Here is a 27817-nt window from a genome sequence, read left to right on the forward strand (position 1 = left end):
TTTATTTCAGAATCTAGAGGAAGTTGACAAAGTATGACAACAGCACGGCACAGTATGTGGTGGAGACTTTGCAGCTTGCTGGCTTGCTTCCCCTTACAAGGTAAGCCCTTAGAGCTCATTTTTTATGCCACTCAGTTGACCTGGTATGTTACCAAATCTACCCATCAGTCAGCTGCATTCACAGCGGACCTACCACAGAAGGCAACCCAGGTAAATATGTTAATGCTTTCCAAGGGACACCAAGATCTCACAGGGAGGGATGTTACTGCTTTATTTAACCTGTTGTTCAATTGCTAACCGGGATGGAAAAGGGTCACTGTAGCATGTGTCTCTGTGGGATCTGCGTTACGGCAAAATGTAACAAACAGGCTCCTTAGGCTCTGTGTTGTAAGGGTCGACCAGTTGAAAGGGCATCAGTTTTGGATTTTAAAAACTTCCTCACTGAATGAGCCTTGGCCAGATAATTTCTCTAAAAACTCAATTTCTGGGGGCGCCTGGGAGGCTCAGTCCGCTAAGCGTCTGACTTTGGCTCGTCATGATCTCGCGGTCCGTGGGTTCAAGTCCCGCGTGGGGCTCTGTGCTGACAGCTCAGAGCCTGGAGCCTGCTTCGGATGCTGTGTCTCCCTCCCTCTCTGCCCCTCCCATGCTCGCGCGCTCTCTCTCAAAAATAAATAAACATTTAATAAAAGAAAACTCAATTTCTGTATCTTGAAACGAAGAATGATTAAAAATGTTGGGCCAACCAACTCACATTTTTACAAGGATCAAATTTCAAGCGTGAAAGCACTTTGAAAATGGCAAAGGCTAGCTATACAACTCTTAATTAGTTCCGAGATATTAATGAGCCTCATGAAAAGTTCCTGCTTATTTTTGGAGTCAGTTATACTTTACCTTTTAATTTTTTTATGTTTTTATTTTTGAGAGAGAGAGACAGAGCATGAGTGGGGGAGGGGCAGGGAGAGAGGGAGACACAGAATTCGAAGCAGGCTCCAGGCTCCGAGCTGTCAATACCAAGCCTGACACAGGGCTGGAATGCACTGACTGCGAGATCATGACCTGAGCGGAAGTGAGGCACTTAACCGATTGAGCCAGCCAGGTGCCCCTATTATACTCTACATTTTATTATAATTTCCCATTTTGATTTTTGATGCTCACTTAATTCTTTTTTTTTTTTTTTAATTTTTTTTTTCAACGTTTATTTATTTTTGGGACAGAGAGAGACAGAGCATGAACGGGGGAGGGGCAGAGAGAGAGGGAGACACAGAATCGGAAACAGGCTCCAGGCTCTGAGCCATCAGCCCAGAGCCCGACGCGGGGCTCGAACTCACGGACCGCGAGATCGTGACCTGGCTGAAGTCGGACGCTTAACCGGCTGCGCCACCCAGGCGCCCCTATGCTCACTTAATTCTAATGTAGCAATATGAAAATTAAAAATATTGTTACCTTTTTAGCCTGCTCAAACGGGAGGCAGGATATAGGTGTCTTTAAATCTCTGATTGCAAGTTGTACCAAATTCTTGCAAAAGAAGCTATGCAGAAGTGTATTGCTGGCTGTGTTTGTTTGCAAATGTTGAGCTGAACTGTAGTTACGTTTCAGGTAATGCACCTGTCCTTCCAATCTACATTCACGATACAACCGCATCTGAATGACATTATTTTAAAAAACTCGATTTCCTATTTTACATAGTCCTTCAATTTCCTACTTTATACAATTAAATGAAGGGCTTTCTTTTTTGGTCCCTCTACCCTGAGGCACATAATATGAATTCAATATTGGTAATAATATTAGTTTCTTCAATAAGTGGCTTAAAGAACAGCTCATACATTCAGGAGAAGTACATTTAGATAGATAAAATTAGAATGTTTTTTCAATTATTCCAAAGTTTGAAGCCTTTAACAGACCTTAATTTTTTGAGGATTCAAGTTATTGCCTCAGAAAAGTACCACACAAAAAAAGTTTTTAAAGGCAGTAATAATCACGTCTTAAGGTAAACCTGAGACAACTTTTTTAGAATGTAAATTATTCAAATACTATTTATAAAGACGGTAGAAAAAGCTATTCACTGTGCCATGCACAGTGTTGGGCACTTTTATCAGTTACATCTAATCCTAGCAAAGATACTGAGGTATTAATATCCCTGGGGCACCTGGGTGGCTTAGTCTGTTGAGCCTCTGACTTCGGCTCAGGTCATGATCTTGCAGTTCATGAGTTCGAGCCCCACATCGGGCTCCCTGCCCTCGGCCTGTCAGTGCAGAGCCTGCTTTAGATCCTCTGTTCCCCTCTCTCTGCCCCTCCCCCACTTGCGCGCTCCCAAAAACAAACAAACATTTAATATCCCTAATTTACATGAGAATAGAGAGTTTAAAAGAAGTTAGATAACCTACCTAAGTTTTCACAGGGAGTCAATCAGCTTACACAGCACTTATGTATTATCTAACGAAGCATTTAGTGTGTGTGTGTGTGTGTGTGTGTGTGTGTGTGTGTGTGTGTGTGTGTCTTTCTACCAGGCTGTGATAGAAAGTGCTTCCTAATGTAGATCAAAAGTTTGATAGCCACTGATCTATACAGTTTGGAAGATGTGTAATTGAAAAATCCCAACCTGGAAACTCACCCAAAGGGCCACCCAGAAGGCATCTAGACTTAATGGTATTAAGCACAAACTGTCCCCTCTGACCTCACCTGGCTCAGGCCCATCAGAGTCCCAAATAGGAAAGGGGCTGGTCGTGTTGCTTTCCTGTTGGCAAAAAAAGGCAGCAAATCATCAATTTTGGCAACACTGGACACTGCTGGCTGTTTTTAGCTATGAACTATGGGAAGATGACTGCACCTGCTTCCACCAGGGCAACTTCTAACTAAGGCCGCCAAGAATTATAGACAAGAAAAGTCCCATAATCTCAGAGCCTCCCTCTTCTCAAGGCTACCACTCACATAAAGAGCCTTTAGGATGGGTAAAACGCAGTTCAAGAACGAACAATTTTTCAAAATTCATCCCATTCACCTATACTGTGGATGATGAGACTCCTGCTATTCTGGTCTTTAGTGGAGGGTAGGATATAGGAAACAAAGAACAGTTGCAAATATAAGGGTCTGTTGATACGCCTGTTGATAATTCCCAAGCGTGTGGATACTTTGAGAGGTCTTCTTGAAAGCCATATTGGAGGGGCGCCTGTGGCTCAGTTGGTTGAGTGACCGACTTCGGCTCAGGTCATGACCTTGCAGTTTGTGAGTTCGAGCCCCTTGTCGGGCTCTGTGCTGACAGCTCAGAGCATGGAGACTGTTTCGGATTCTGTGTCTCCCCCTGTCTCTACCCCTCTCCTGCTCATGCTCTGTGTCTCTCTGTGTCTCTCTGTCTCTCAATAATAAATAAACGTTTAAAAAAAAAAAAGAAAAGAAAGCCATATTGGAAATAATTTAATTTGGGCCGAGCCAGATTCATTGTCACCCTCGTAACTTTCTCTGTTGATTCTATCTCAAAAAAATGATAGTAAGCATTTTTCATAACGATCTAAGTTGAAGCGCTTTTTTGTCTACTTACCGCATAATAGTTGTGTAGATAGGGCTCTGATTTGAGACAATTCATTCTGTGTCTCTGGTGTTAATTTAACTCAAGCTTTTCTATGCAACATAACAATAACAGAGCTAAGCTTATATCCTATTATAGTGTTTAGTCATGAATATATACATTTCTTCATCTTTTTAGCCACTGACTCAGCTAATACTTAAAATCTTTCTTTGTGTAAGGCCCTGGGACTGTAAAATGAATGAATGGCAAACAACCTTTTCACGAGAAGTCTGTAATCTACACACAGAGACATACTTGTAACTAACTATAAAGGAATGTGCCAAGTGCTATAACAGGAGTCCATTCAGAACCTTTGAGGGTCTTGGAGGAGAGGGCAGGTCATTGTGAGGAAGGAGGAGGCTAAAGACTCATTAGGCAGGTTCGACAAAAGCCGGATAATCTGAGTTGAGTCCTGGAGGGGATAAGAAATGTATCCAGGATGACAGAACAGCATGAAGGTAAAGTACCTTCTTGACCCTGAACCTGGCAGTGGCTGGCGACGACATTAGTTAACACAAGCAAGAGCTGGGACAGAGCAGGTGGCGTATCTGTGTAAGACGTGTCTAGAGCATAGGGGGACGCGAGAGATGATGATTTCCAATGGGGCGTGATGAGTCTGGGTCCCTGCAGGACAGACGTGCTCGGTTCTGGAGTTTTAAAATGTGCCGCACGCAATAACTGGGCTACTAAGGTAAGAACAAGAAAGAACATCTTATTCGTTGTTCGATCTCCATGATAGCCCCTAGTAAAGGGGAGAGCAGACATGGCAACTCCCAAAATCTCGGGGGGACATCAAGGAATCTTAGGCACTGCACAGGTCTTATCCGTGGATGCCTGCGTAGGTGGTGGTCACTGATGCTTGCCCTTTTGCCTGAGGGCCGGTCACATAGGCTTTGGCGTGTGGCCATTCCACTGATAGGACAATTAGTTCGTGAGGTTGGGGGTGGAGACGATGGTGAAGGTCACAGGTTCTACTTCCATATATAAACCAGTCCCGATCTATGAGCCCAGAGTCAACCAGCAGCCTCGTAACACGTGGCCTTACATGGATGGATGGATCTGGTCAGAAGTCAATAATCCACTCAGTAGACACGACCTACTAACAGTAAGCGGTGACCTCCCAGGAGAAACTCCACAGCCATTCACTGCCAAGCTTTGCTCCCCGGTATCTGTGGAGCCGTGTCGCGCGCTAACCTGCAGACTGGAACCCTGAGGCCCAGCTGGGGAGCACTAGGAAGGGGACGCAGCCCTCCGGATCTACATAAGAAAGGCCAAGGAAGGGTGCACAAGCATAGACATGTTTAGAGCCTACAGGGGAGGAAGTGGTGAACAAAGAAGGTAACCCACACCCCATCCCTCTGACAAAGAAGGTGAAAGTTGGACTCCAAAACTTAGATGAAAAAGAAAATATAAAAGAAGAGTTCCCCCTCAGCGTGCAGTGGCAGTGAGAGAATCCTGGGGAACTTTCCCTCAGAAGGCGTCCCATGAAAAGTCAGGTACAGGTGTCTTCCTCTTCTACCCTTCAGCGGGCCCTTGACACAGCGAACAGTATTTTTAAGCACCGCAGCTGAAGCAGTGTGGGCCTGTGGCTTCTCACTGGAGCCATTCTTCCTTTCTACAAAGACTTCCTGTCTCAAAACTAAACAAGGGGTCCCCCATGGTAACACTACAAGAGAAATGCGCTGGTCAAGCTAAAGGCAAGGCTTGGAGCAGAGTCACAAAAACAGCCTATGTCTCCAACGCAGCCCTTTCCATCTGAAACCCAGGCATTTATAGTTGTAGGTCAGTCGGCCGATATTACATTCTCAACAGGAGTAAACCGATCTTAGGAGATACAATTCTTTATAGCATATGCTAAGAAGTTGTATTGTATTTCATTACAATTTTTTTAATGTATTTATTTGAGAGAGAGAGAGAGTATGTGGAGTGGGGGGGGGGGGGGCAGAGAGAGAGAGAGAGAATCCCAAGCAGGGATGACAGTGTGGAGCCCAACGCGGGGATTGAACCCACAAACCGTGAGATCATGACCTGAGCTGAAACCAAGAGTCGGACGCTTAACTGATTGAGCTACCCAGGCGCCCCTCATTATAATTTTTTACATTGTAAGAATCAAATAACGCAATTTCACTCAAAAGCATGCATCTCAAGAAAAAGATATCTTTAAAATGGAAGCCATTTGTTCATAAACAGGCTGCCGATACATATCACTGCTTCTATTTCCCCAAATACAGGCTTCCTGTCTAGACCATCACTTTACTGAAAGGTAAGAACTTGGGCAAAACTTCCAAGTATCAATTTCTGGCCTGAAGGATGAAATCAGGGCATGTTGCTTAACAGCGGTCTTTTATTCTATCGTTGATTCAACGTAGTGCCTTCCCTCCTGTCTCTCAGTATTCTTATTGACAACAGGAGACCAAAGACATCTGCCCATCACCGGCATTATGGTGCCATCATGAAAGCTGGCATTAAACCATTACTTTCAAGCTCACACTGTGATAGCTTCTGTAAGGAATGAATTTTAGAGAAATATGACATAGTCACTGCCCTCTAGAAACTTCAACCTGTAGGAAGCAGGCTAACACAAGAACTAGAAAGTAAAGCGAGAATCATAATGGAATGATTATGGAAGCGATAGAAGGTAGACAGTTTCAGATTCAATTTCTTGGCTCAGAAGTTGCTTCACCTTACTTAGTTCCATTGTCATTTCAAAGCATCTCTACTAATATTATCCCTATTACTCAATTATGGGTTGATTTTATAGATGAAAATATTTCCAAATGACCCAACCTAAGCAGAATTCAGGGCTTATGCTTCAACGCTCTTAGGAAAACACAGTATCTTTTTATTGACTCTTCATTGTTCATTATAGTGTTGACTGATGATATGGGTATTTTTCCATTAGAACGCAAGCAAACTTTTTTCCCAAGGAAGTCAATACAAATGCAATACAACGATTCTGGGTTATTATTGCCAGGGGCCAGATGGAAATTAATGACCTAGAAATGGAACAAACTAAAAAGTCTGCACCAATTAATTCCCAGGGCTCTCCAAAGCACTTTTCCTAATACTTGAAATTTATCACAAGGAAATAAACTCCTTTTTTCCTTTCCCTCTTTTTTTTTTTTAAGGTTTCAGATGATGGAGTAAAACTCATTACATTTGCTATTCATAATTTATAACCCCACGGTATTCTTCTGTCTACGGAAGTGTTTTGTACTTTCATTGATAACAATTGTCTTCTCCTTAAAAACAAAAAAAAAATTTTTTTTTTAATTTAAAACTTGAAGAACGGATGGCAGCCAAATCAGCAGTAAATCCAATTTATTATTATAATTTTTTTTTATCAATTTCCTTTTTTGGGAGGATACATTTGCAGCTGTTTACGACCAATTGTTTACCATTCTCTGGGGGCTGTGATTCGGGAAGCTAGTCTCTCGTGTTTGCCTGGAGAAAGTGTTGCTGTGGAAAATTAAATTGGAAGAGTTCTTAGAACATCATTCCTCCGGCACAGCAGCTCTTTTGCAGGTGGGGCCTCCCTGCTCCTGTGAAGGGCAGCTCCCTAATTCACAAGAGCGCCGCTTAGAATTCCAGACACGCTGCTTATATTTCAAGCCAGAAGGAGCTTGCTTCATAAACGGAGGCCAGAGAGGCTGGGTTTTCCGGTCTCATCATGGAGACAGTCTGACCTAGTTACATGACCGTGGCCTTGGAAGACCACAGACATGGGTCCAGATCCCAGCTCCAGGACCTGTGTGACCATCAGCCTCTACTCCCTCATCTGTAGAGCCAGCGAAGTAACGCGCTCTTTATAGGGTTATTTCGGAAGTTAAATTAAATATAGGTTTGACGTGGCCTGGCTGAGTTTCTGGGCTACGAGAGAGCAGGCGCCCGATGGATGTTGTTCAACGTTTTCCTTTATTTCCTATCAAAATCGCACCCCTTCAGGACACATCCTACTGTCACTACCTACAGTGCTGTCTCCTTTGTGCTGACTTACGTTTTGTTTCTATAAGAAGTATGTAATGAGAGGGGCCCGGGTGGCTCAGTTGGTTGAGCGACCGACTCTTGATTTCGGCTCAGATCATGATCTCACGGTCTGTGAGATCGAGCCCCACTTCGGGCTCTGCGCGGACAGCGTGGAGCCTGCTTGGGATTCTCGCTCTCTGCCCCAACCCCGCTTGCTCTCTCTCTCTCTCTCAAAATAAATAAATAAAAAATTTTCAAAATGTTTATTGGAAAAAAAAAAAAGTACGTAATGAATGATTGAACGAACGAAGGAGGTTGTGCTGAGGAGGAGGTTGCGTTGACCCTGCCTCAGCTTGGGAGTGCCTTGCCCCACTGCCAGCCTGACTGTCTCCACTTCTCTTCCTCTGCAGAAGCCCTTCTGACCAACCACACAGAAACAGTCACCGTGGAGGAAGGCCAGACGCTCACTCTCAAGTGTGTCGTTTCTCAGGGGAAGACCACATCCCTGCAGTGGCTGGCCCCATCAGGGTTCACCATTTTTTTCAATGAGCATCCTGGTAAGTGACAAAAACAAAAAACAAACAAACAAACAAAAAACAATCGCCACCAGATCGCAACCTGAGGGATTTTCCAGACAGACAGGCTGGTGTGGGACAGAAACCAGCATGAGTCACCCCGACGATGGGCTTGGCCCACCTACGATTACGCGGGGATCACACCCAGCAGCCTATCATTTTGTACACGGCTGCTTTTTTTGACAGGAAGTCTGAAATGGAAACCCCCCCCAGAATGATTGGCAAAGGGGGCTCAAATTACAAAGCACGTTTCCATGCCCGCACCTTACCCCCACCTCGCTTTTTCACTCTCGGCAGCGCCATGACAGGCAGGCAGGAGACTGACTAGAGGCCCTTTGTCCCCTGGCAGCTAACACCGTCCCCCCCCCACCCCCCCCCCCCCCCCGTCTGGAGCCAGCTGCTTCGTCTTCCATCTGAGCAGCTCAAAGTCACATCACAAAACTCCCTTCCCAATATCTCCTCTTCTGCTGGCCTCAGCACAAAAGCAAGGTCGCCGAGCAACTGACAGGACATGCCGCTTTGGAAAGGGGGACAGTCATTCCTCCTTTTCACAAGCACACAATGAGCCCTGGATGCCTGAGATGGAAGGGGATTCTTCCCCGCAACCCCCTCCCCCGCCCAGTTTAATTGAGATATAGCGGACATGTCACCCTGTATTGATGTGTACAATGATCTAGTATTATGTATGTATTTCAGAGCAATTGCCACAGTAAATCTAATTAACATCCATCACCGCACAGTCACAATGTTGTTTTTTCTTAAGGAAAGGGATTTTTTTAACGTTTATTTTTTCATTTTGAGAGAGAGAGAGAGAGAGAGAAAGCCAGCAAGCAGGGGAGGGGCAGAGAGAGAGAGAGAGAGAGAGGGAGAGAGAGAATCCCAAGCAGGCTCCACACTGTCAGCGCAGAGCCCCACTCGGGGCTCGAACTCACGGACTGTGAGATCATGACTTGAGCTGAAATCAAGAGTCAGATGCTTCACAAACCGAGCCACCCAGGTGCCCCAAGGAAAGGTGTTCTTAAAAGTCTATTTAGTTCATCTCTTTGGGCAGAATTTTACTAAACCCTCCCCTAGATAATGAGACCATTGCATGTCTCCATTTTAATAGTCTCAGCTGCCAAATACTTGGAAAAGTCTCCAAAACAGCAAATTGCATTCTGCCTTGTAAAAGCAGAGCCCCTAAAAAACTTAATATGCTATGAAACATTTAAAAAAAATTTTTTTAAATATGAAATTTATTGTCAAATTGGTTTCCATACAACACCCAGAAAAATATGAATTTGCAGGTCATCCTTGCACAGGGGCCATGCTATTCTTCTCTGTAGCTATGAAACATTTTTTAAATATTGCTGTGTTCGGGGCGCCTGCGTGGCTCAGTTGGTTAAGCATCGGACTTTGGCTCAGATCATGACCTCACAGTACTGGAGTTTGAGCCCCGTGTCGGGCTCTGTGCTGACAGCTCAGAGCCTGGAGCCTGGTTCGGATTCTGCGTCTCCCTCTCTCTCTGCCCCTTCCCCACTCATGCGGGGTGTCTCTCTCTCTCTCTCTCTCTCTCTCTCTCTCTCTCTCTCAAAAATGAACATTAAAAAAATCTTTAAATGTTGCTATGTTCAATGTAAAATAACCACATATTTCAAACTAAATCAACTATCAATAGTAGATTCCAATAAAGTAGATATTGGTTGTTAAAAGTTTTGAGAGAAAAACTTTGGGTAGAGATAATCGCCGTTAAATCATGCTTTCTCTTGTTTTGGCTTGGTTTTTGGCAAACCAGGATAAGATGGGCACTCCCAAGTTTCTAGCAGAGTACCTTGATTGAACTCGGTGATGCTCAACTGGGGGTCATTCTTGCCTTCCAGGGGACATAGGGCAATGTCTGGAAAGAATTCTGGTTGTTGTAATTGGGGACAGGCAGGGGCACTGGCATCTAGTGAGTAGAAAGGCCCGGGTTGTTGCGAAACATCTTATAATGTACAGGAGGGCCCCCACAACAAGGAATTATGGACTCAAAAGTCAATAGTGCTGAGGCTGAGAATTCAGGGGTTCTAGCCCGGGTAACAGCAGTGTCCCAGGACATACAACCATTATTTCAGATGCGAGACAACCTTCCTTGGGCAGCCATTCAAAGCACAACTATTTTAGATTTGTTTGTGTTACAAATCTAGAAAGAAAGCAGGGAGAGTAAGGAGGGGGGCGGTGGAGAAGGAGGAGAAGGAAGGGAAGGAAGACAAAACCACTCATTTCAGGAGCCTCTGATTTGCTAAGGGACCTATCGTCTGAGATAGACATCCCAGGTCAATATAGAATCAAACCAAACAGAACAAAAATCAAAACCACTCATTTCAGGAGCCTCTGATTTGCTAAGGGACCTATCGTCTGAGATAGACATCCCAGGTCAATATAGAATCAAACCAAACAGAACAAAAATCAAAACCACTCATTTCAGGAGCCTCTGATTTGCTAAGGGACCTATCGTCTGAGATAGACATCCCAGGTCAATATAGAATCAAACCAAACAGAACAAAAATCAAAACCACTCATTTCAGGAGCCTCTGATTTGCTAAGGGACCTATCGTCTGAGATAGACATCCCAGGTCAATATAGAATCAAACCAAACAGAACAAAAATAAAAACAAAAACCACTTGCTAAAATCTTTAGGAAACTTCAAATAATAACCAACTTCTAAAACATTAAAAACAAAAGGGGCGCCTGGCTGGCTCAGTTGATGGAGCATGCAACTCTCGATCCCGGATTATGAGCTCGAGCCCCACGTTGTGTGTAGAGATTACTCAAAAATAAAGCCCTTAACGGGGCGCCTGGGTGGCTCAGTCGGTTAAGCGTACAACTTCAGCTCAGGTCACGATCTCACGGTCCGTGAGTTTGAGCCCCAAGTCGGGCTCTGGGCTGATGGCCCAGAGCCTGGAGCCTGCTTCCGATTCTGTGTCTCCCTCTCTCTCTGCTCCTCCCCCGTTCATGCTCTGTCTCTCTCTCTCTCAAAAATAAATAAACGTTAAAAAACAATTAAAAAAAAATAAAGCCCTTAAAACACATAAAAATAAAAAGCAGCCAACTGGCGTAATGACTAGCCATGCACTGATCTTCCATTCTTCACATACTTTGTGACAAGACAGCCTCAAATCAGTCAGATTTCGAGGAGGTAATTACAATGGGGCATTTTTCATAATGTAAAAAAAAGGTGGGGGGGCGAGGGGGGATGTAATCCTCCTGTAGCCTGAACCCTTCACCAGCACAGGGTTAATGTCAGTTAATTTCATACACGTGCAAATAAAGCGACCGGTTGATCTCACAGATCCCAGTAGCAAAATATTTTGTTTCCTAAACGAACGTGGAGCTGTTGAGAGGCATCCAGCTGGTAACACCAGAAATTTGGAAGGCAGCTCAATCAAAGATGTGACATTTGCTCCGTCCACGTGTGAAATTCAAAGGCCACTCCCGTGAAGAGCCAATGGGCAGAGAGTCTGTATGCATCTGCTAGTTTGCTTCCTAACAGTTCCTTTGCCTTCTGGTCCAGCTTTAAAAAATCCCAAATACCAGCTTCTGAATCACTCCGCCCATCAGCTCTCCATCCGCGTGCTTAATGTCAGCCAGCAAGATGAAGGCGTGTACAAGTGTTTACGATACGGCAGCTCCGTGAGAACAAAGGAAGTAAAAGTGATCGTGACAGGTAGGTGGTTGACAGCCAGCACACCCAGCAGGGTGAGCGACGGGCCTCTGAACAGGACACATCATGCTTATGCTTAACATCTGAGTTTAGAAACAGCGCCTGTAGCCAGGCATTTCCTCGGGGACCTCTGCCATCCTTTGTCGAAAGGAAGCAGAAAGGAACATGTTGACCGGCGAGCTCTAGATTAAAATGTGACTTTGTGAAACGTGTCTCTGGCATCAGCGAAGTTTCCTCTCTGGGGAAATTAAAAGGAAGGAGAATTAATATTTGATGAGCCACGACTGTGTGCCAGGCACTGTACTAAGCTCCTGGGAATCAACGAGGGATTAGACACAATCCGTGCCCGCCAGGAGTTGGCACGCTAGTTTAGACAGGCAAAGCAGTGTGTAAAAAAAAAAAGTAGAACCTTACGACTGCATAGCCTAAGATGGGATGAATTCAGAGGTGACTGCACTGGGCAACGGCTCGCATCCTCTGCCCAAACCAGTCCCTCTCGGCCAGTGAGAGGTGGGTTGGGAGACGAGGATAGGAAGTAACAGCGTCCAGATCGCCCGGGACCTGCCCAGTTCTGTGGACGGTCAGCTGTGTTCAGCCTGAGCCTTACTGTCTTTACTCTTCCAATTGTTGTGATGGAACAGATCAATTCGAAACACTGCTTTCTGGCGATCTCTAAGTGGCATAATTCCACATATCCCACAAGTGGATTTCTTAGACTTCGGTTGAATTAGGACAGCGTGGTGCCTGCGGGGTAACGAAGTATCTGGGAAGGAATGGCTCCCTTCGGGTTTTAAGAACCAATGTGACTCACCCACCTTACTGGCCACCCCTCGTGGCACTCTGGCTCACGCTGCTTGTGTGCTCTTCTGGGGTCTTCGAACTCTTCCACGCGTACCTCTCTCGCTGCACTTAATACATGATCTTTCAACTGACAGTTTAGGGGCTGAGTCTATCACCGGACTATGAGCTCCTCAAATAGCTAATTTTTTCATATGTGTACTGCCGGCATCCAATGCTGCATGCTCGGGGCTGACTTTACCATGTTTCGATGGCAGACAAATCAGCAAATAAATGCGAAAGAGTAGGGTTCTGGACCAAAGTGTGAAGTAGAACGGGAAAGAGGAAGAAGTTAGCCTAACTAAAAATCACACTTGCCCCTTGAACCACACAGGCTTGAATTGTGCCGGTCCACTTACGCGTGGATTTTTGTCAATAAATACAGTCCAGTCCTATAAATGTATTTTCTCTTCCTTACAATTTTCTTCACAGTTTCTTTTCTCTAGCTTATTTTGCTGTAAGAAAACACTATAAAATACATAGAACATACAAAAACGTGCTAACCAGTTGTTCATGTTATCAGTAAGGCTTCCCACCAACAGCAGGCTTTTAGTTAAGTTTGGGGGGAGTCAAAAGTTATACAGAGATTTTTGACTGCGCACTGGTTGAGGGAGGTGTCAGTGCCCCTAATGCCCACACTGTTCAAGGGTGAATTCCATTCCCAAGACAGGAGTAGGAAGAAAAAGGACAAATGGGTCCTTTATAAAAGAAATGCACCTTTTGGGGCGCCTGGGTGGCTCAGTCGGTTAAGCGGCCGACTTCAGCTCAGGTCACGATCTCGCTGTCCGTGAGTTCGAGCCCCGCGTCAGGCTCTGTGCTGACTGCTCAGAGCCTGGAGCCTATTTCAGATTCTGTGTCTCCCTCTCTCTGACCCTGCCCCGTTCATGCTCTGTCTCTCTCTGTCTCAAAAATAAATAAATGTTAAAAAAAAATTTAAAAAAAAAAAAAAGAAAGAAAGAAAGAAATGCACCTTTTGATGTAAGGAGGGGACGGAACTAACTTACCTTGGCGTGAATCATACACTCGTGAAAGTTTAGAACGGAAACAGCCATAAACCAACTCCTTTCATGTCACTAATCAAATACAGTCATTTGTCAAAGGCAAAAATTGCTGTTGAAACATTGGGGATTTTCAGGGACTAATCATACACTGGGTAACAAACAATGTGACTACAGCCAAGGTAGCGTTACAAGTACATAAAAGCCCTTTAACAGTATTCTGGAAAAGGTCGAGCCAAAAAAAAAATCCCATTATTGAGACCATACGCTACAATCATCCCTACAGATGATCAGACTCCGTGCTTTACTGGGATACGTAGACCAGCTAATTAAGCATGAAAAAAAACAATTTTCTTCCAGCAACTCCTTCCACACCAATCCTGGAAGCTTCAGTTACCAGAATGCAAAATGGAAAAGAACACGTTACGCTTACATGCTCCACCGTGAGAAGTAAGCCCCCTCCGCAGATAACTTGGATTTTAGGGAAGGACATAGAGCTCTACGGTAAGTAGGGGAGATGGTTCTTTCCTCCTTTGTTTTCCTTCCTACTTACATTTCCAAGGAAGTTTTAAATCCTCTGGCGCCCTCTGGTGGCACCAGGTGCCAGAAAACAACATTCATTAATCCATCAGTTCTTTTCCAAATTATCTTTATAACCAATCGATACTATGCCTTCATCTTGAAAGCCTATCACAAATAATATGATTGCCTGTTTGTGCTTAAAACAAAGTAGAAACCTAAAATAGAGTCTTTATTATGGCTTCTTAAAATTCAACAAAATTTCATAAAACAGGAAAACAGCTATTACCTCAGCATGACTTGTGTAGCAGACACAAAATTGAAAATACATTTACCACAATGCTTGTATATTGGAACACTGAGTGCAGTACCCTCAGTGACAGATAAAAAATATCATATGGTACCAAAGAATCTAAACTTTGATTAGACTGAAGCAGCATTCAATTGACTAAGCAGGATAACAAACGGTCACAATTGGGACCTGTTTACGGTTTGTGTACGTTGTAACACAGGTTACATTCAATTTTACTTAATCATAGAGAGATTCATTCCAATGCCAATTCTACATCATTCCAAGACCTCTCCATTAATTTGCCTTATTCGTCCAAACTGAGTAAAGTCGTGGGTCTTTGTGTTTGACAACATCGGGCTGCCCTTGTTGTAACCACGATAAGCTTTTGATTTTTTTTCCCCCAGTAGTGATGGGTTTACAGAAACCTATTCATTGCTATTCACCTGCTCCCCTCTGTGACTAGGGCCACGTAGGTACAAGGGAGTTGGCTGAAGTCAGAATGAGGTTAGAAGTCTAACAGCTTTGCCAAGAGGTCAAGGCCATTGGTCTCTGAGGGAACCAAACCACCCAATGGTATTAAGTAGCCACAACTTCAAACGCCTCTTTAACTCGCTCCATAGGTGAAACCCACCATGACTTTGAAACCGATGGGAAGAAATGTAACAGCAGCAGCATCCTCAGAGTCCACACGTACAGCAAAAACTCAACAGTGGACTGCATTATCCGACACAAAGGTCTACAAGGAAGAAAACTGGTGGCACCATTCCGATTTGAAGATATAGGTAAGAGGGATGAATGATTGCTTTTAATCATTTTCAATTTACCTTCATAGTACACTATTGAACAAAATTAAACGGAATGGGAAAAGTCCTTCAGAGTGAGATCGCAGTCAACAAAGCTCTCCTTAACAGCAGATTCCTTTAATGATTGAAATTTCTCCAGCTGGGCGTCAGAATGCGACCGTCCCAACGCTGGGAACCCCAGTTGTGCACAAAGCCTAGCAGAGCGCCATATGCAAACAGCATCATGCCTGCTTTTTGATAATAACCAACCGCTGACACAACTTGGCCTTGAATCGTTTGATTGCACTCATGATTTTGAAGAGGTTATCTGAATCATACCCAAAAGGAGATAATTGCCGTTGAAATAAATCTAAACTTGTCCATATCATTTTACGTTAATATAAAACACTCACACAGTCAAACTAAGTCATGGTTACTCTTTAGATTTCTTTTGTTATGACCGTTCTGCGGATTTTAGTTTAACCAGGTTAACATTCCGAGCAGAACAAATAACAAACGAAACGTCCCATCGTAACTGTGAAGAGTCACCGCCTCCATTTTTCCAGTGGAAAAATGCATTCCTTCATCAAATGCAAAAAAAAAAAAAAAAAAAAAACTGATTTCAAAACTCTAGAAAATTTTTGAGTCAAGAAGTATCTAGTAAGAGGTAGCATGAATCACAAGACTCTGACCTTCGTTATTGTATAAAGTACCTCTCAGTGTCAGAAGAATTTCTGAAGTACAAGGATCCACTCACACTAGGGAAGGAGGAAGCTGTTGGATGAGGACGCGTTTGCTGTAAAAGCTCTTTGGTAAATTACTGCTAATGAAAGGCGCTGGTGAAGGAGAACACCATGGTGGGAAAACTGCCATGCTGCCCCGTGGGGGGTGGGGGTGCCGCTGCTGTGGCTAACAGGTCCCCCCCTCACTACCACAGGTTTTCCACCAGTCACTTTCTCGTCAAACCAAAAGTAGCAAGTCTTGAGGAAGCTGCATTTAGAAGACTTAAGCCCCCGCAGACACGGCTGGGTACTATAATCTGACGCAAACATTCCTACCTCCTGATGACTCCTGCCCCTCCAGCCTCTGCTGTCAGTGGAGCACAGCGCATGCGCGGGGGAGGGGGGGGGTAGGGGATGCTTCTGAAAGTCCATCAGAGTCTTAAATAAGAGAACCAACCATGTCGAAAAAAAATCTATGTTGACTTCTTCAGCTATTGTTCGGGCCACCTACAAAAATTTACTCTTGAGGGGAAATCAGTTTTTTTCTCTTCCATTGTGGCCGTAGTTCTCTACAACTCAAAATCCTAGCCACCCAATGCTTCTAACAGTAATGGGATACGACTTGACTTTTATTTATGACCTAACGGTCGACTGTTTAGCCCCCACTGCCAGATCTTCATTAAGTATGCAAAGAGTAATTCCAGTATCAGCTGTTGGTGGCTTCCATGTGTTTATGACTTTCCCCTGTGGCAAGCTACTGCATGGACGTACAGATACTACACCCATTTTGTTCATCCCCTGAGTTTTACAAGGTGGATTAGTGTGAATGCTTTAAAACACACTTACAAGGGGACGTCTGGGTGGCTCAGTCCGTTAAGCCTCGGACTTCAGCTCAGGTCACGATCTTGCAATCTGTGTGTTCGAGTTCTGCGTCAGGCTCTGTGCTGACAGTTCAGAGCCTGGAGTCTGCTGTGTCTCCCTCTCTCTCTCTGCCCCTTTCCTGCTTGTGCTCTCTCTCTCTCTCTCAAAAATAAATAAACATTAAAAAAACATTTTTTAATAAAATAAGATAAAATAATTTTACAAGTAAGGATTCTGACCCCCTTCATCCCCACACTGCATCGTAGGACTTGAGAAAATGAACATCAGGCAAGCACCATATCTGGAGGGGGGGAAGGTACTGGAATGAATAACGTCTTCCTTTGAAAAACTCACAATGCAATGCTTGGAGAAGGAAAACAGGACAGGAATAGATCAGGCCACCTTCACAATGATTTACTTCATCTTTTTAGTATTCCCAATGAGGAATCTTGATTTCCTGTTACTTATCTGGAGGTGAGATAAAAACAAAAAACTTGAGCGACAGTTCTCACACTCACCGATTGCAGGAACCCTCGACACTCCTACAAATATTTGAGGACCCCAAAGAATTTTTACTTATGTGAATCGTACCTGTCCATACTTACGCATTAGAAATTAAAACTAAAAAAAGTTGACTTATTTAAAAAATGAATCCACTACATATACATAGAAATGACACACTTGTATAAAAAAAAAAACCCTGTATTTTGCAACGCCAAAATGTTAGCGAGGAAAATGGCATTGTTTTTCATCTTGAAAATCTCTTTGGTATCTGGTTTCATAGAATTAGGTTCTCATAATTTCAGCATTTATTCTCTTGCGATATGTTGTTTTGCTTGAGATATATACAAAAATACAGCCTCCCACAAATACGTAGTTGGGAAAGGGAAGATGATATTAATAACTTTTCAGATAATTGTGGATATTCTTCTTTGATACTATACTAAAACTCAACAAGAGGTGACTTCTTAAAGGTTAATTGCTATGTGGACTCTGGAACCCTATCAATGAACTTTTCGTGCCCTTGTTACATTAAATTCTTTGAACAGATTTGCACTTTGGATAAATCTTTTAGCCAGGCATGATTTGTAGCATCATGCCTTGGTCATTTGGAAAATATCAATATATTGATTTATACAGAACTTTCAAATGTTGACACATTTCGGCATCAAAATCCCATTCATTAAATATCGTCACTGATTTCATCGAAGTCTTAGTATTTAGAAGCTGTCAAGCTCACAGGGGTGGATACAGGTTTTTCAAAACAGAAATGTGGCCGGTGCAACTGAGTAAATTTTTAATATTAACTTTTATTAATTTAAACTTAAATAGTGTAGCCCGTGTATGCTGTATTGAATAGCACAAGTCTATAACATTCTAACCAAGCAGGGACAGAAATCATAAAGCACCAGTACCCATTTAATCAAAATAACATTTGTTCTAACTGAATCTACTCACTAGCTTGTTGACTGGGAGAACAAATCAAAGTAAATACAAACTCATGGGTGTGTGTATATCTCCTGTTCTGTACAAAAATATATAATTATCTGAACCCACACAGCATCATATACATTATTCCAGAAGATCTTGATCATTCTTGATAATTTTTCTATGTGCCCCCAATATTTCCCATATACTCGTCTTATAATTTGCCTCCAGGATTTCCATCCTACTAGCTTTCAAGCTTTTTCTCTCCTTTCATTGCTAGCAGCTGTCTTTTCAATTTTCCCTGACATCTTTGTGGTCACAGAGTTCATCTTAGCCTGACAGTCTAAATTACGATTTCTCTATTGTTTCCTTAGTGGTGGTTCTTCCTCTTCTCAGAGCTCTCGCATGCAACTCTGGCATTTGTATCGTTTCCAAAAGTTTTACATGTTTAAGAAAAGAAACGTTCAAAGCCATTAAATAAAAAGCTGAGAAGCACTCACAGATTCCAAAAAGACATTACCTACCCGTCACGTATCCCTATTTATAAAATTTCAGGCACCTTTCCTATACCCCCACTGGTTGCAGGACTGCTCAGGGGTCAAATCCGCGCTACAATGAATGTCTGGAGACATCCCTAAACATTGTTTTATGTTATACTGTTAGCATTATGTTTTAGAAACAGCAAAGCGTTGGGCTGAACGTGTTGTATGAATGAACTCATTAATTCTCACGTACACACACAAAAAAAACCCCAAGGGCAAAGCTCAGCATTTCCATTTTACAGGTAAGAAAAAATTGAGCGTTCAAGAGATTAGGCATCTTGCTCAAACTCCCTCAGCACAAGCCAAGTCAACAGCATTGGAATTCGACCCACTCCGTGACTGACTCCAAGGCCACCTAACTAATAAATAAGGAGGGAGATAGGTGAATGCATAGACAGACAGACAGAGGGGCAGGCAGGTAGATGGAAAGAGAGAGAAAGACAGCGAATACCCTCTGCCTATTATTGCCAAATGTACCACTCCAAGTCCAGCACGCTGCACTTCTAAGCCAGGCAGCTTAGCAGATGGGCAGCCAGCAGGATACAGATTCAAAGACCAGAGCAAGAGCTGCAGAATACGTAGCGCTGAGGTTTCTGCAAAAACCTCCACGAGCAGGTAGCAGCCAAATACATTCTCCAACCTACTGTACTGAGCACAATGTGGGTAAAACTGCTCTCCGTGGTTGCAGAATTCTGTTTTTCCCCTTTCCTAGTTACTGATCGAGAGACAGCTTCAGATGCCCTGGAGAAAAACTCTCCATCGTCTGCAGACCCTCAGCAGCCCACTAGCACTGGTAAGTGTCAACCCATTAAAACTTAAGACCAAAAAAAAAAAAAAATGCCTCCTCGGGAAGGTCACTTTTCCAATTCTCAATTTTCAGATTTTTAAAAAATTTTAATAAGACTATGCAGGACCCCCTCTGCTGGTTCCAGCTTTGTGGTAGAATGTTCCCTTAGTTGGGGGCGGGGGGGCTTCAGGGCCACTAATGCCTTGTAAATTCAGTGCTATGTTGCTTGATACACACACACACACACACACACACACACACACACAAAATAGTGACCTTTGAATTTCCTCTATGGTAAAGGGCAAGGTTGTATTCATTTATGGAGAGACTCGTTTCATTGTTTTCTCATCCAGAACAGACTAAACACAAAATAAAGACTTGATTTCAGCAAAGGGCAAAGAAACAGGATCTGGAGATTTGCTGCTCTTCGTCACAGAAGAACAAAATCACCTTTGAAAACACCTCAGTTACTTGGTTGTCAAGAACTCAGATAGTTTTTGATCACAGGATTGAACCCTAAACGCAGAATTTAAAAAGCCTGAATGAATTGTAACCAACTTTTTAGACAGTGAACCCATTGGGGGGTTAACTGTGGGGGATAATCACGTGTTTATCTTTGTATTTTACTAGCGTAGTATCTGGCACTAGGAGGTACTCAGAAAACGCAGTGCGAATATATACGTGTATGAATACACTCATTTGTTATGATGTTTTGAGCAAAACAGCCTCAGCCAGAAAGGGCAGAAATTCCTACGTGTCCTCTTCCTATTTCAAATAGTGTGTCTCTAATAATTTCATTTGATGGGATAAATGTTTTCGTATCATTAGCATGTATGTTCATGGTTGAGTATCAGATTGTATTTTTCTACAACTTTTATCTGGAATAATATTGAAAAAGCCAATGTTTGGGGTTTCTAAACACCGATAGAAGCAATATGTACCGTACGGTTCTTTGAAGGGCGATGGAAATTGAAAATAACCTGAAGTGGAGCGGTCACATCACTTGCTTTAATAATCCAATTTTTTTAAACGTGTTTAGAATCGACTTGTCTTTAAATTGGCTTACGGAGCTACTAAACAACCCAATTTTCTGCTCTGCTTCTTCATATAGAACCGAAGATTTAATATGGTTTCTAAATTTCCTTTCAGCTTTCAATTCCTACGATTGTATTACAGTTAATAACAGCCATTTTCAGTAGAATGGGTGGTCTCATTCCCCGTGGGATCCACACAGTGGCGCTGTGCAATGGGCTAAAAAAGCAAGAGACTAGGTTGGGAGGGGGAGGTGGGAAGGTGGGAATAGGCAGGACGAGCAACAAAATCAGAACAAGAGATCTCTTATTTCTATGACTTCTCTCACCTAGCAAAACCATCACAGAACACCCTGCTTCTAAGGGGGAGAGGCCAGTACAGGTTTGAATGACAAGGGAGCCTATTTTTCAACATAAAAATCATTGCTTTCCAGGCTGTTAGCTTATCCTTCCATAAAGCTCGGGATGTCACCCTTCAGTGTTCTGTTGTTATCTTGCACCTTTCTAAAGACCTTCTCGCTCACAGGCCTGGTTCAGGTGGGAAGTATAAAAGAACGGTTTAAATTTTGCATTCTGAATTTGAATTTCGGGACAGGCTCTGTCACTTCTTTGCTGCGTGACTTCAGACAATTTACTTAGCTTCTCTAAGCCTCTGTTCAGAGCTGCCGTGAGAAACATACCAAATGCTCAGTTTCAGGCTTAGCACAGTGTTCGGTAAACATGTATCTTTAAAAAATAAGGCGAAATGAGCCTGACCATTTGCAACTATTTTTGGGAAACGCCAGTAGTTCAGAAATAGTCTTGTGTTTTGTTTGTTTTGTTTGTTTGTTTTTAAGTCGGACTACTTAATTTGGTTCCCAAAGATGCTTTGCTGTTTGGGGATTAGTATGTGTATATACACGCTATTCACAGAGAGTCAGATGTATATATCATGTCTTAACTTCTTTCAACTTAGTTGCAGTAGTGGAAGATTCTAATACAACAGAGATTGACAAGGAAGAGAAAAACCAAACCGCTCAAGATCCTGACTTAACCACTGGTAAGTGTCCCCTACAGCATTTAGAATAAACACTTGACATTTTAACCTCTGAACCAATAAATCCAATGGCCTTTTTCTGTCCCTACTTTCCTTGACCTTTTTATTGGTTAATCCCTCCCTTGTTCCTTGACTTAGGGTCTCCCTGGCTTCCCTGACATACTCTGCCTGGTCCTGTCACTCTTTGCTAATCAGTCCTTCTCTGTGTCCATGAGCTAACCTCCCTTCCTCCTCTGGCTTCTTATATGTGGATATACTTCTGACTTTACTTCTCTATTCTTGATTCCTCCCTTAATTCTTAAAGGGTTTACCCCTCCCCAGGATTGTTCCTATTGCCACTACGCAGAAGGTTTCCATACCTATGCTTCCGGAACATTCTCTGGAGAATGAATCCCTATTGCATTCCACCTCCTACGTATCCCATGGCTGGATTTTCTGCCATCTCTTCAAACTCAATATCACTAAAAACCGAACAGCATCTTTTCCCATAAAATCAACTTGTCCAAACCATCACACAAGCCCCACACCTTGGTGTCATCCTTCACTCCTGCGTGTGTACACACACACACACACACACACACACACACACACACACACAATCAGTCCATCTCCAAGGACTTTTGAGTCTTCCCTTCCAGATTTTTATCTATCACTGCCACCTCCCTCGTCCAGACTCTCATCGTCTCCTGCACAAAGTCTTGTGACTCGCTGGAGTTGTGATCATTTTTAAGACTCTATTATCGAAACACCCCTCTGCATGCTTCACACCTGTGTTCACAAGACCTCTGTGGCTCCCACAGTCTACGGGGCAGAACAGGACCCTCAAACCTCCCATAAAGCACACTCTGACTTCTGTTTTATTAATTTATTTGTTTCTACAGAGAGAGACCTATGCCCTAAAGCACAGAGATTGTGTCTAATGAGCTCCAAGCAGCTCCACACGGAGCTGGTGCTCCTGAACTGCTTGTTGTTAGAGGGGGCAGGACATTTGGGCAAAATCAGAGCCGGCTGAATCCGAATGTGAGGTTTAGAAAGATCTTCAAGACCTCACCTCGTTGATCTCCGAATGCCTTCATGGAGGACCACTTTTAACCAAGCCAACATTCATGAATGTTCGCTGCATTTGCATAGCTTTTCACACTCCTTAACAACCTCTCTTGCTGCTTAACCACATGTTGCTAAAAAAACTCATTTCTTACAGCTCACTTAAATCCCCCGACTCTAATCTAAGTCAATATTCTTGCCTGCGTTCTCTAGAAATGAAAAATCACAGCTTCACTACCTACGGCACATAAGAGCGTTTTTCCAGTCACCTCACAGAATGGCCTTGTTTGTCCGCCTGTTGGCTTGTTTCTGGAGAATAAATAATATGAATCTCTTTCCCTTCAGGTTAAAGTCCTCCGTCTTTTTGTCTGAGTGGCCTATCCGCCTATCTGACATTTGGGAAGCAGCCTGCAAATTCCTCAGGGACGGAAGCAAACCGACCTTGAGCTGAATTCCTCTCATTTGCCTTACAGAAACAAATCTTCAGTATGTAGGGGTGATACGGAGGCAAAATGGCATTCTGCTGCTCACCCTGGTCTCCTTTCTCATCTTCATACTCTTCATCATCGTCCAGCTCTTCATAATGAAGCTTCGGAAAGCACACGTGATATGGAAAAAAGGTGAGCGGCGGGGGAGCTGGTGGGGGGCTGCAAGATGCAGAAACGGTTGGCTAGCCAAAAGGAAATTCTGCCAACTTAAAGCTTTTCTGTTAGATACTTCAGCCATCTGTTTGGGAAGTGTTGTCACGCAAATACGCCATGGTCTGTTTCGTAGTAAACACAGGATGTGCAATCTCCAGGGGCTCTAATCAAAGAGCGTATAACCAAGAGAAAATAGAGTAGCTCCGGGGATTGACATTAAATTATAAAAGCTGCCATTCGCAAAAGGACGCCAGGTGGAAAACGCATTCATTCATATACTCTATTCATGGAGTACCTATCATGCGCCGGGCGCGGTTCCAGGCACTGGGGATACCTCTGTCAACAAGACCCCTGCTCTCAAGGAGTTCATATTCTAGGGACGGTCAATCAAAGGTTGAATGTATACTGTCTTGGTTGTGCTCTTACTTTGTTTTTGTTTCAAAAAAAAAATGTTTTTTAATGCTTGTTTATTTTTGAGAGAAAGAGAGAGTGCGTGAGGGAGCATGCACGCAAGAGGGGCGGGGGCAGAGAGAGAGGGAGACACGGAATCCGAAGCAGGCTCCGGCCCCGAGCTGTCAGCACAGAGCTCGATGTGGGGCTCGAAACCCACGAACCGCGAGATCATGACCTGAGCCAAAGTCAGATGCTTAACAGACTGAGCCACCCAGGTGTCCCAGTTGTGTTCTTACTTTGAAATAATGCAGTGAGCCTCCCTCAACCATAATATGTTAGTAATTTTTGCTAAGCATTCTGGTTTAAAAGTTATCAATGGGGGGGGAAAAAAATATATATATAACATTATAATAGTATTATATATGCTATTATAATAGTATTATATATACTATAATAGTTCATACAATATTATAAAAGTATCATATATAATAGTATAATAGTATCATATATAATAGTATTACATAAAGATTATTATATATATTATGTATATATGTAATATATATATAATTCAGCCAGCATGTAATATATATATATAATTCAGCCTATTGAAATGCATAGATTCAACACATATCAGGGCTGGAAGGACATCAGAAGTTATCCAGAGTAACTATCTACTCAATTCCTTCTATAAATGTGTACCAGGGAGATATCCCCTCTTTAATCCTGAGTGATTATTTAGACCTGTGTTGCCCAACAGAGTAGACACAACATGGCTATTGAGCACTTCAAATGTTGCCAGTTGCTTTCGAGATGTGCTGCAAGGATAAAATATACACCCCACTTTGAAAACTCAACACGGGGGCACCTGTTGGTGTTTGGCTCAGGTCATGATCTGGCAGTTCGTGAGTTTGAGCCCCGTGTCGGGCTCTGTGCTGACAGCTCGGAGCCTGGAGCCTGCTTCAGATTCTGTGTCTCCCTTTCTCTCTACCCCTTGCCTGCTCACACTCTGTCTCTCTCTCTCTCTCTCAAAAATAAATAAACATTAAAAGAAAGTTAAAAAAAAAAAAAAGAAAGAAAACTCAACACACACACAAATACATTTCTAATAATAACATATTAGATCTACTAGGTAAATAAAATATAAATTGTTAATAATTATTCATTTTACATACTTCTTTTTGCTTTTTCAACATGGCCATTAGAAAATTTATAAAATTACACATGTGACTTGCATTACGGCGTTGCTGGCCCAGGATCATTTAGCGACATGTGGCTCCAACATCCCCAGTAGCAGAGAACTCATTATGTCCCAAGGCAAAATACACTACCTCTTTGAATGGCTCTCACCCTCTTAAAAGTACAACTTCCGGTTTGATGTCACTCTCTCTATATATTCAGCTGGACCAACGTTCATCATAATTAGACCTAGAGACAAAGTCTGGCTCTTCGGCTGTACCTGCGCAACAGGCAAATGTCATCGTATAGTTGCAAAGTCCCCCCGTTAATGCTTCACCCCCATGGTTCGTTAAGGCCTCCTGGAATCATTCCATCTCAAAGAACAATACTTGATTCTAATCTGTGGTCATTTGATTTCCACAACTCTTACACTGCCTAGCACAGTGCCTGCAGGAATCATAGCAAAGAACAAAAACAATTCTCTAAATGAATGAGGGCACGATGTATGGGAGGGGCAGGGGTAAATCCACTATTGTGTAGACAGAAGGATCATCTTATTCAAAATACATTTCTACACATAGGTGATGTGTGACATCAGAAACTAACAACACAGTTTTCTTTTCTTGCAGAGAATGAAATTTCAGAACACACGCTGGAAAGTTACAAATCGAGGTCAAATAATGAAGAAACATCGTCCCAAGAGAAAAAGGACCAAAGTGAGTCACCTACATGACCTAAAACTTGAAAAATGAGCTTCATTTGTTGTCTTGAAGGAGGAGGGTGAAACGCCAAGTCTGATTTTTAGCACTAGAAAGTCAATCACCTAAATCGGCTTGTGTAGCACATAAGTGCATCTTCCAAAATTAAAAGTAGAGACCATTAAGTTCCTTTGGGAAGCCATCTCTGTGTCCTGACTGTCACACCCAGACACACCCGTAGACTGTATGTCCCTCTTGTGCTGAGGGGTATCTCACAGACACCTTGACAGTCCAGCACTTCCTGCACCAACTGGTCATTTTTGATGTGTTGATTTAGCCACCACAGTACTCCTTTGGGTGGTGAACAGCTGGGTTGATCTCAGTGTGTCCTCAGATTCTAACACAGGGCCTGATGCGAAGGGAGTGTTTGACAAATGTGTGTTGAATAAATGAACACGAGGCTTAACTGATTCAAGCAGAAATGTGTGGGGGCTTTTGGAGCACTCCACTGCAGTTTCCCAAGCAAAATATGTTTCCAAAGAGTGAAAGGAAGGGTCTAAAAGGAGATGTGTGTGTGTGTGTGTTTGACAAAAATCCGGTAGACAGCAACCAGCGCTACAGTAAAGAATCTTATACCTTCCAACCGTTTTGTTTCCTCCATACAAATTAACTTCCTCCCCCTGCCAAGAGTTGCAAGACCTGCAGAAGAGCTTTGCTGCTAGTTTCTAATGGTTTTATTGAGGTTTTTGTAGGAAGCCGGTCTTTCACAACACCTCTGCCCTTTTTTTGCTTTGACCCAGTAGGGTGTGAAGTGGGAAGAATCACTGACTGGCTGGGAGAGGGGAACAAGAGGGCAGACTGTGAGAACTGGGGGTGTGAGGGGAAGTGTGTGTAAGGTGCAGAAAGTCTGCTGTATCGCATGTGTTTCTATAACGTCAATGTCTGTGTACTCGACCCGCAAGTAGGAGAATAACGTCAGTATGAGGCGTAAGTTGGATTGTTTCTTATGCCAATTTTCCCAAGTGAGGGGCACTAGAACAGTGGGTGTTGAATTGTAACTTTTAGCAGGAGAAAAAAATGCCCTGAGCTCAGGAAAGCCTTTTGCATCTCAACTTAAGAAAATGAGTACTTTCACTCAGGGCTCCCTCCCCCAGAAAGGTCCAATCCCAGGGGCTTGCCACAGAGGTGGGAGGTGGTACTTCCCCCTGGGCTCCAACCTCTACGTCCATCCTCCTTCCCTTGGCTCCCTCAGGCCTGACATTTCAACTTCACTGTTTTCGCTCACTTAAAAAGCATCCTCTGGAGCTGTCTCCAGCCTCTGTGTATAGTTAACGGGCTTTGAGTGGTCCTGTTTCCCGTAAGCCCTGTGACTTTCAGTATAAAATTTGCCAAATGCAACGTGGGTTTTTATTTGTTGGGTTTTACAGCAGAAACGTCTACATATTTTATTTCAGGTTGGTTAGCGTATTGTTCACGTAAGACTTTTTAAAAAGCAGACTCTGGCAATGCATTCAGACCATTTATAGGAGATGCACCCATCGATTTCTGATTTGATGTTTAAGACATTAACCTGTGGACCTAACAAGACCACGTGCAGTCAACGGGTCCCAAACGAACGGGTGCACTGTTGTTCAAAAGGAATTTTCATCCTCGACCTGCTTTTCTTTCAGCTTTCCCCTCGAAGAGCTACATGAACTACATCACACGGTTGTACTCTGAAGCAAAAACAAAGCGGAAGGACGATTCACGGAGTTCGAAATTCAAAGGAGAGCCCGCTCATATACCAGAGAGCATCGTGTAACGTTCTTTGCAACCGCAAATACTGATTTCGGTGCTGCTGCAGGCCTCACAGTGGAGCAGCCTAGGGGAAGGAGCATAATTATGGTCACAAGAAAAAATATACTTTGAGTGCCATGCGACATGGTAGCCTCCCGTGGCACACTGCCCTGGATTCAGGGCTGTGAAATGAGGACCAGACCATGGACACAAAGCTTCATAGTTTAAAAAACAAAAAAAAAAAAAAAAGAGAAGAGAAGAGGAAAAGAAAAGAAAAGAAAAGAAAAGAAAAGAAAAGAAAAGAAAAGAAAAGAAAAAAGAAGAGCAAAAACCTATCATGCCTGACACTACTTCAGAGAAGGAGGAGACTCTTAAGTCTTGGAGATCAGGGTTGATTGGGCCAGCTAGCATCTTACCATGAAGGGAAAAGGAGTTTTTAGATGCTGGGCTTGAGCAGAACTACTTTAA

The 27817-nt window shown here is 43.2% G+C and overlaps 1 protein-coding gene and 1 pseudogene across 1 annotated transcript; one reads left to right on the forward strand and one right to left on the reverse strand.

Annotated features, from left to right (window-relative positions):
• Positions 1-27817, forward strand: CRTAM (cytotoxic and regulatory T cell molecule). The gene is made up of 10 exons (XM_003992475.3): positions 1-100; positions 7939-8085; positions 11637-11789; positions 13982-14125; positions 15053-15214; positions 19480-19560; positions 21541-21624; positions 23139-23285; positions 25505-25591; positions 27244-27817. Exons 1-10 carry the CDS (start codon positions 34-36, stop codon positions 27372-27374), a joined length of 1203 nt encoding a protein of 400 aa, XP_003992524.3. The 5' UTR covers positions 1-33; the 3' UTR covers positions 27375-27817.
• On the reverse strand, positions 9372-9460 carry LOC111556800 (annotated as a pseudogene).

Source organism: Felis catus, chromosome D1 (genome assembly GCF_018350175.1).
Source record: "Felis catus isolate Fca126 chromosome D1, F.catus_Fca126_mat1.0, whole genome shotgun sequence".
NCBI lineage: Eukaryota > Metazoa > Chordata > Mammalia > Carnivora > Felidae > Felis > Felis catus.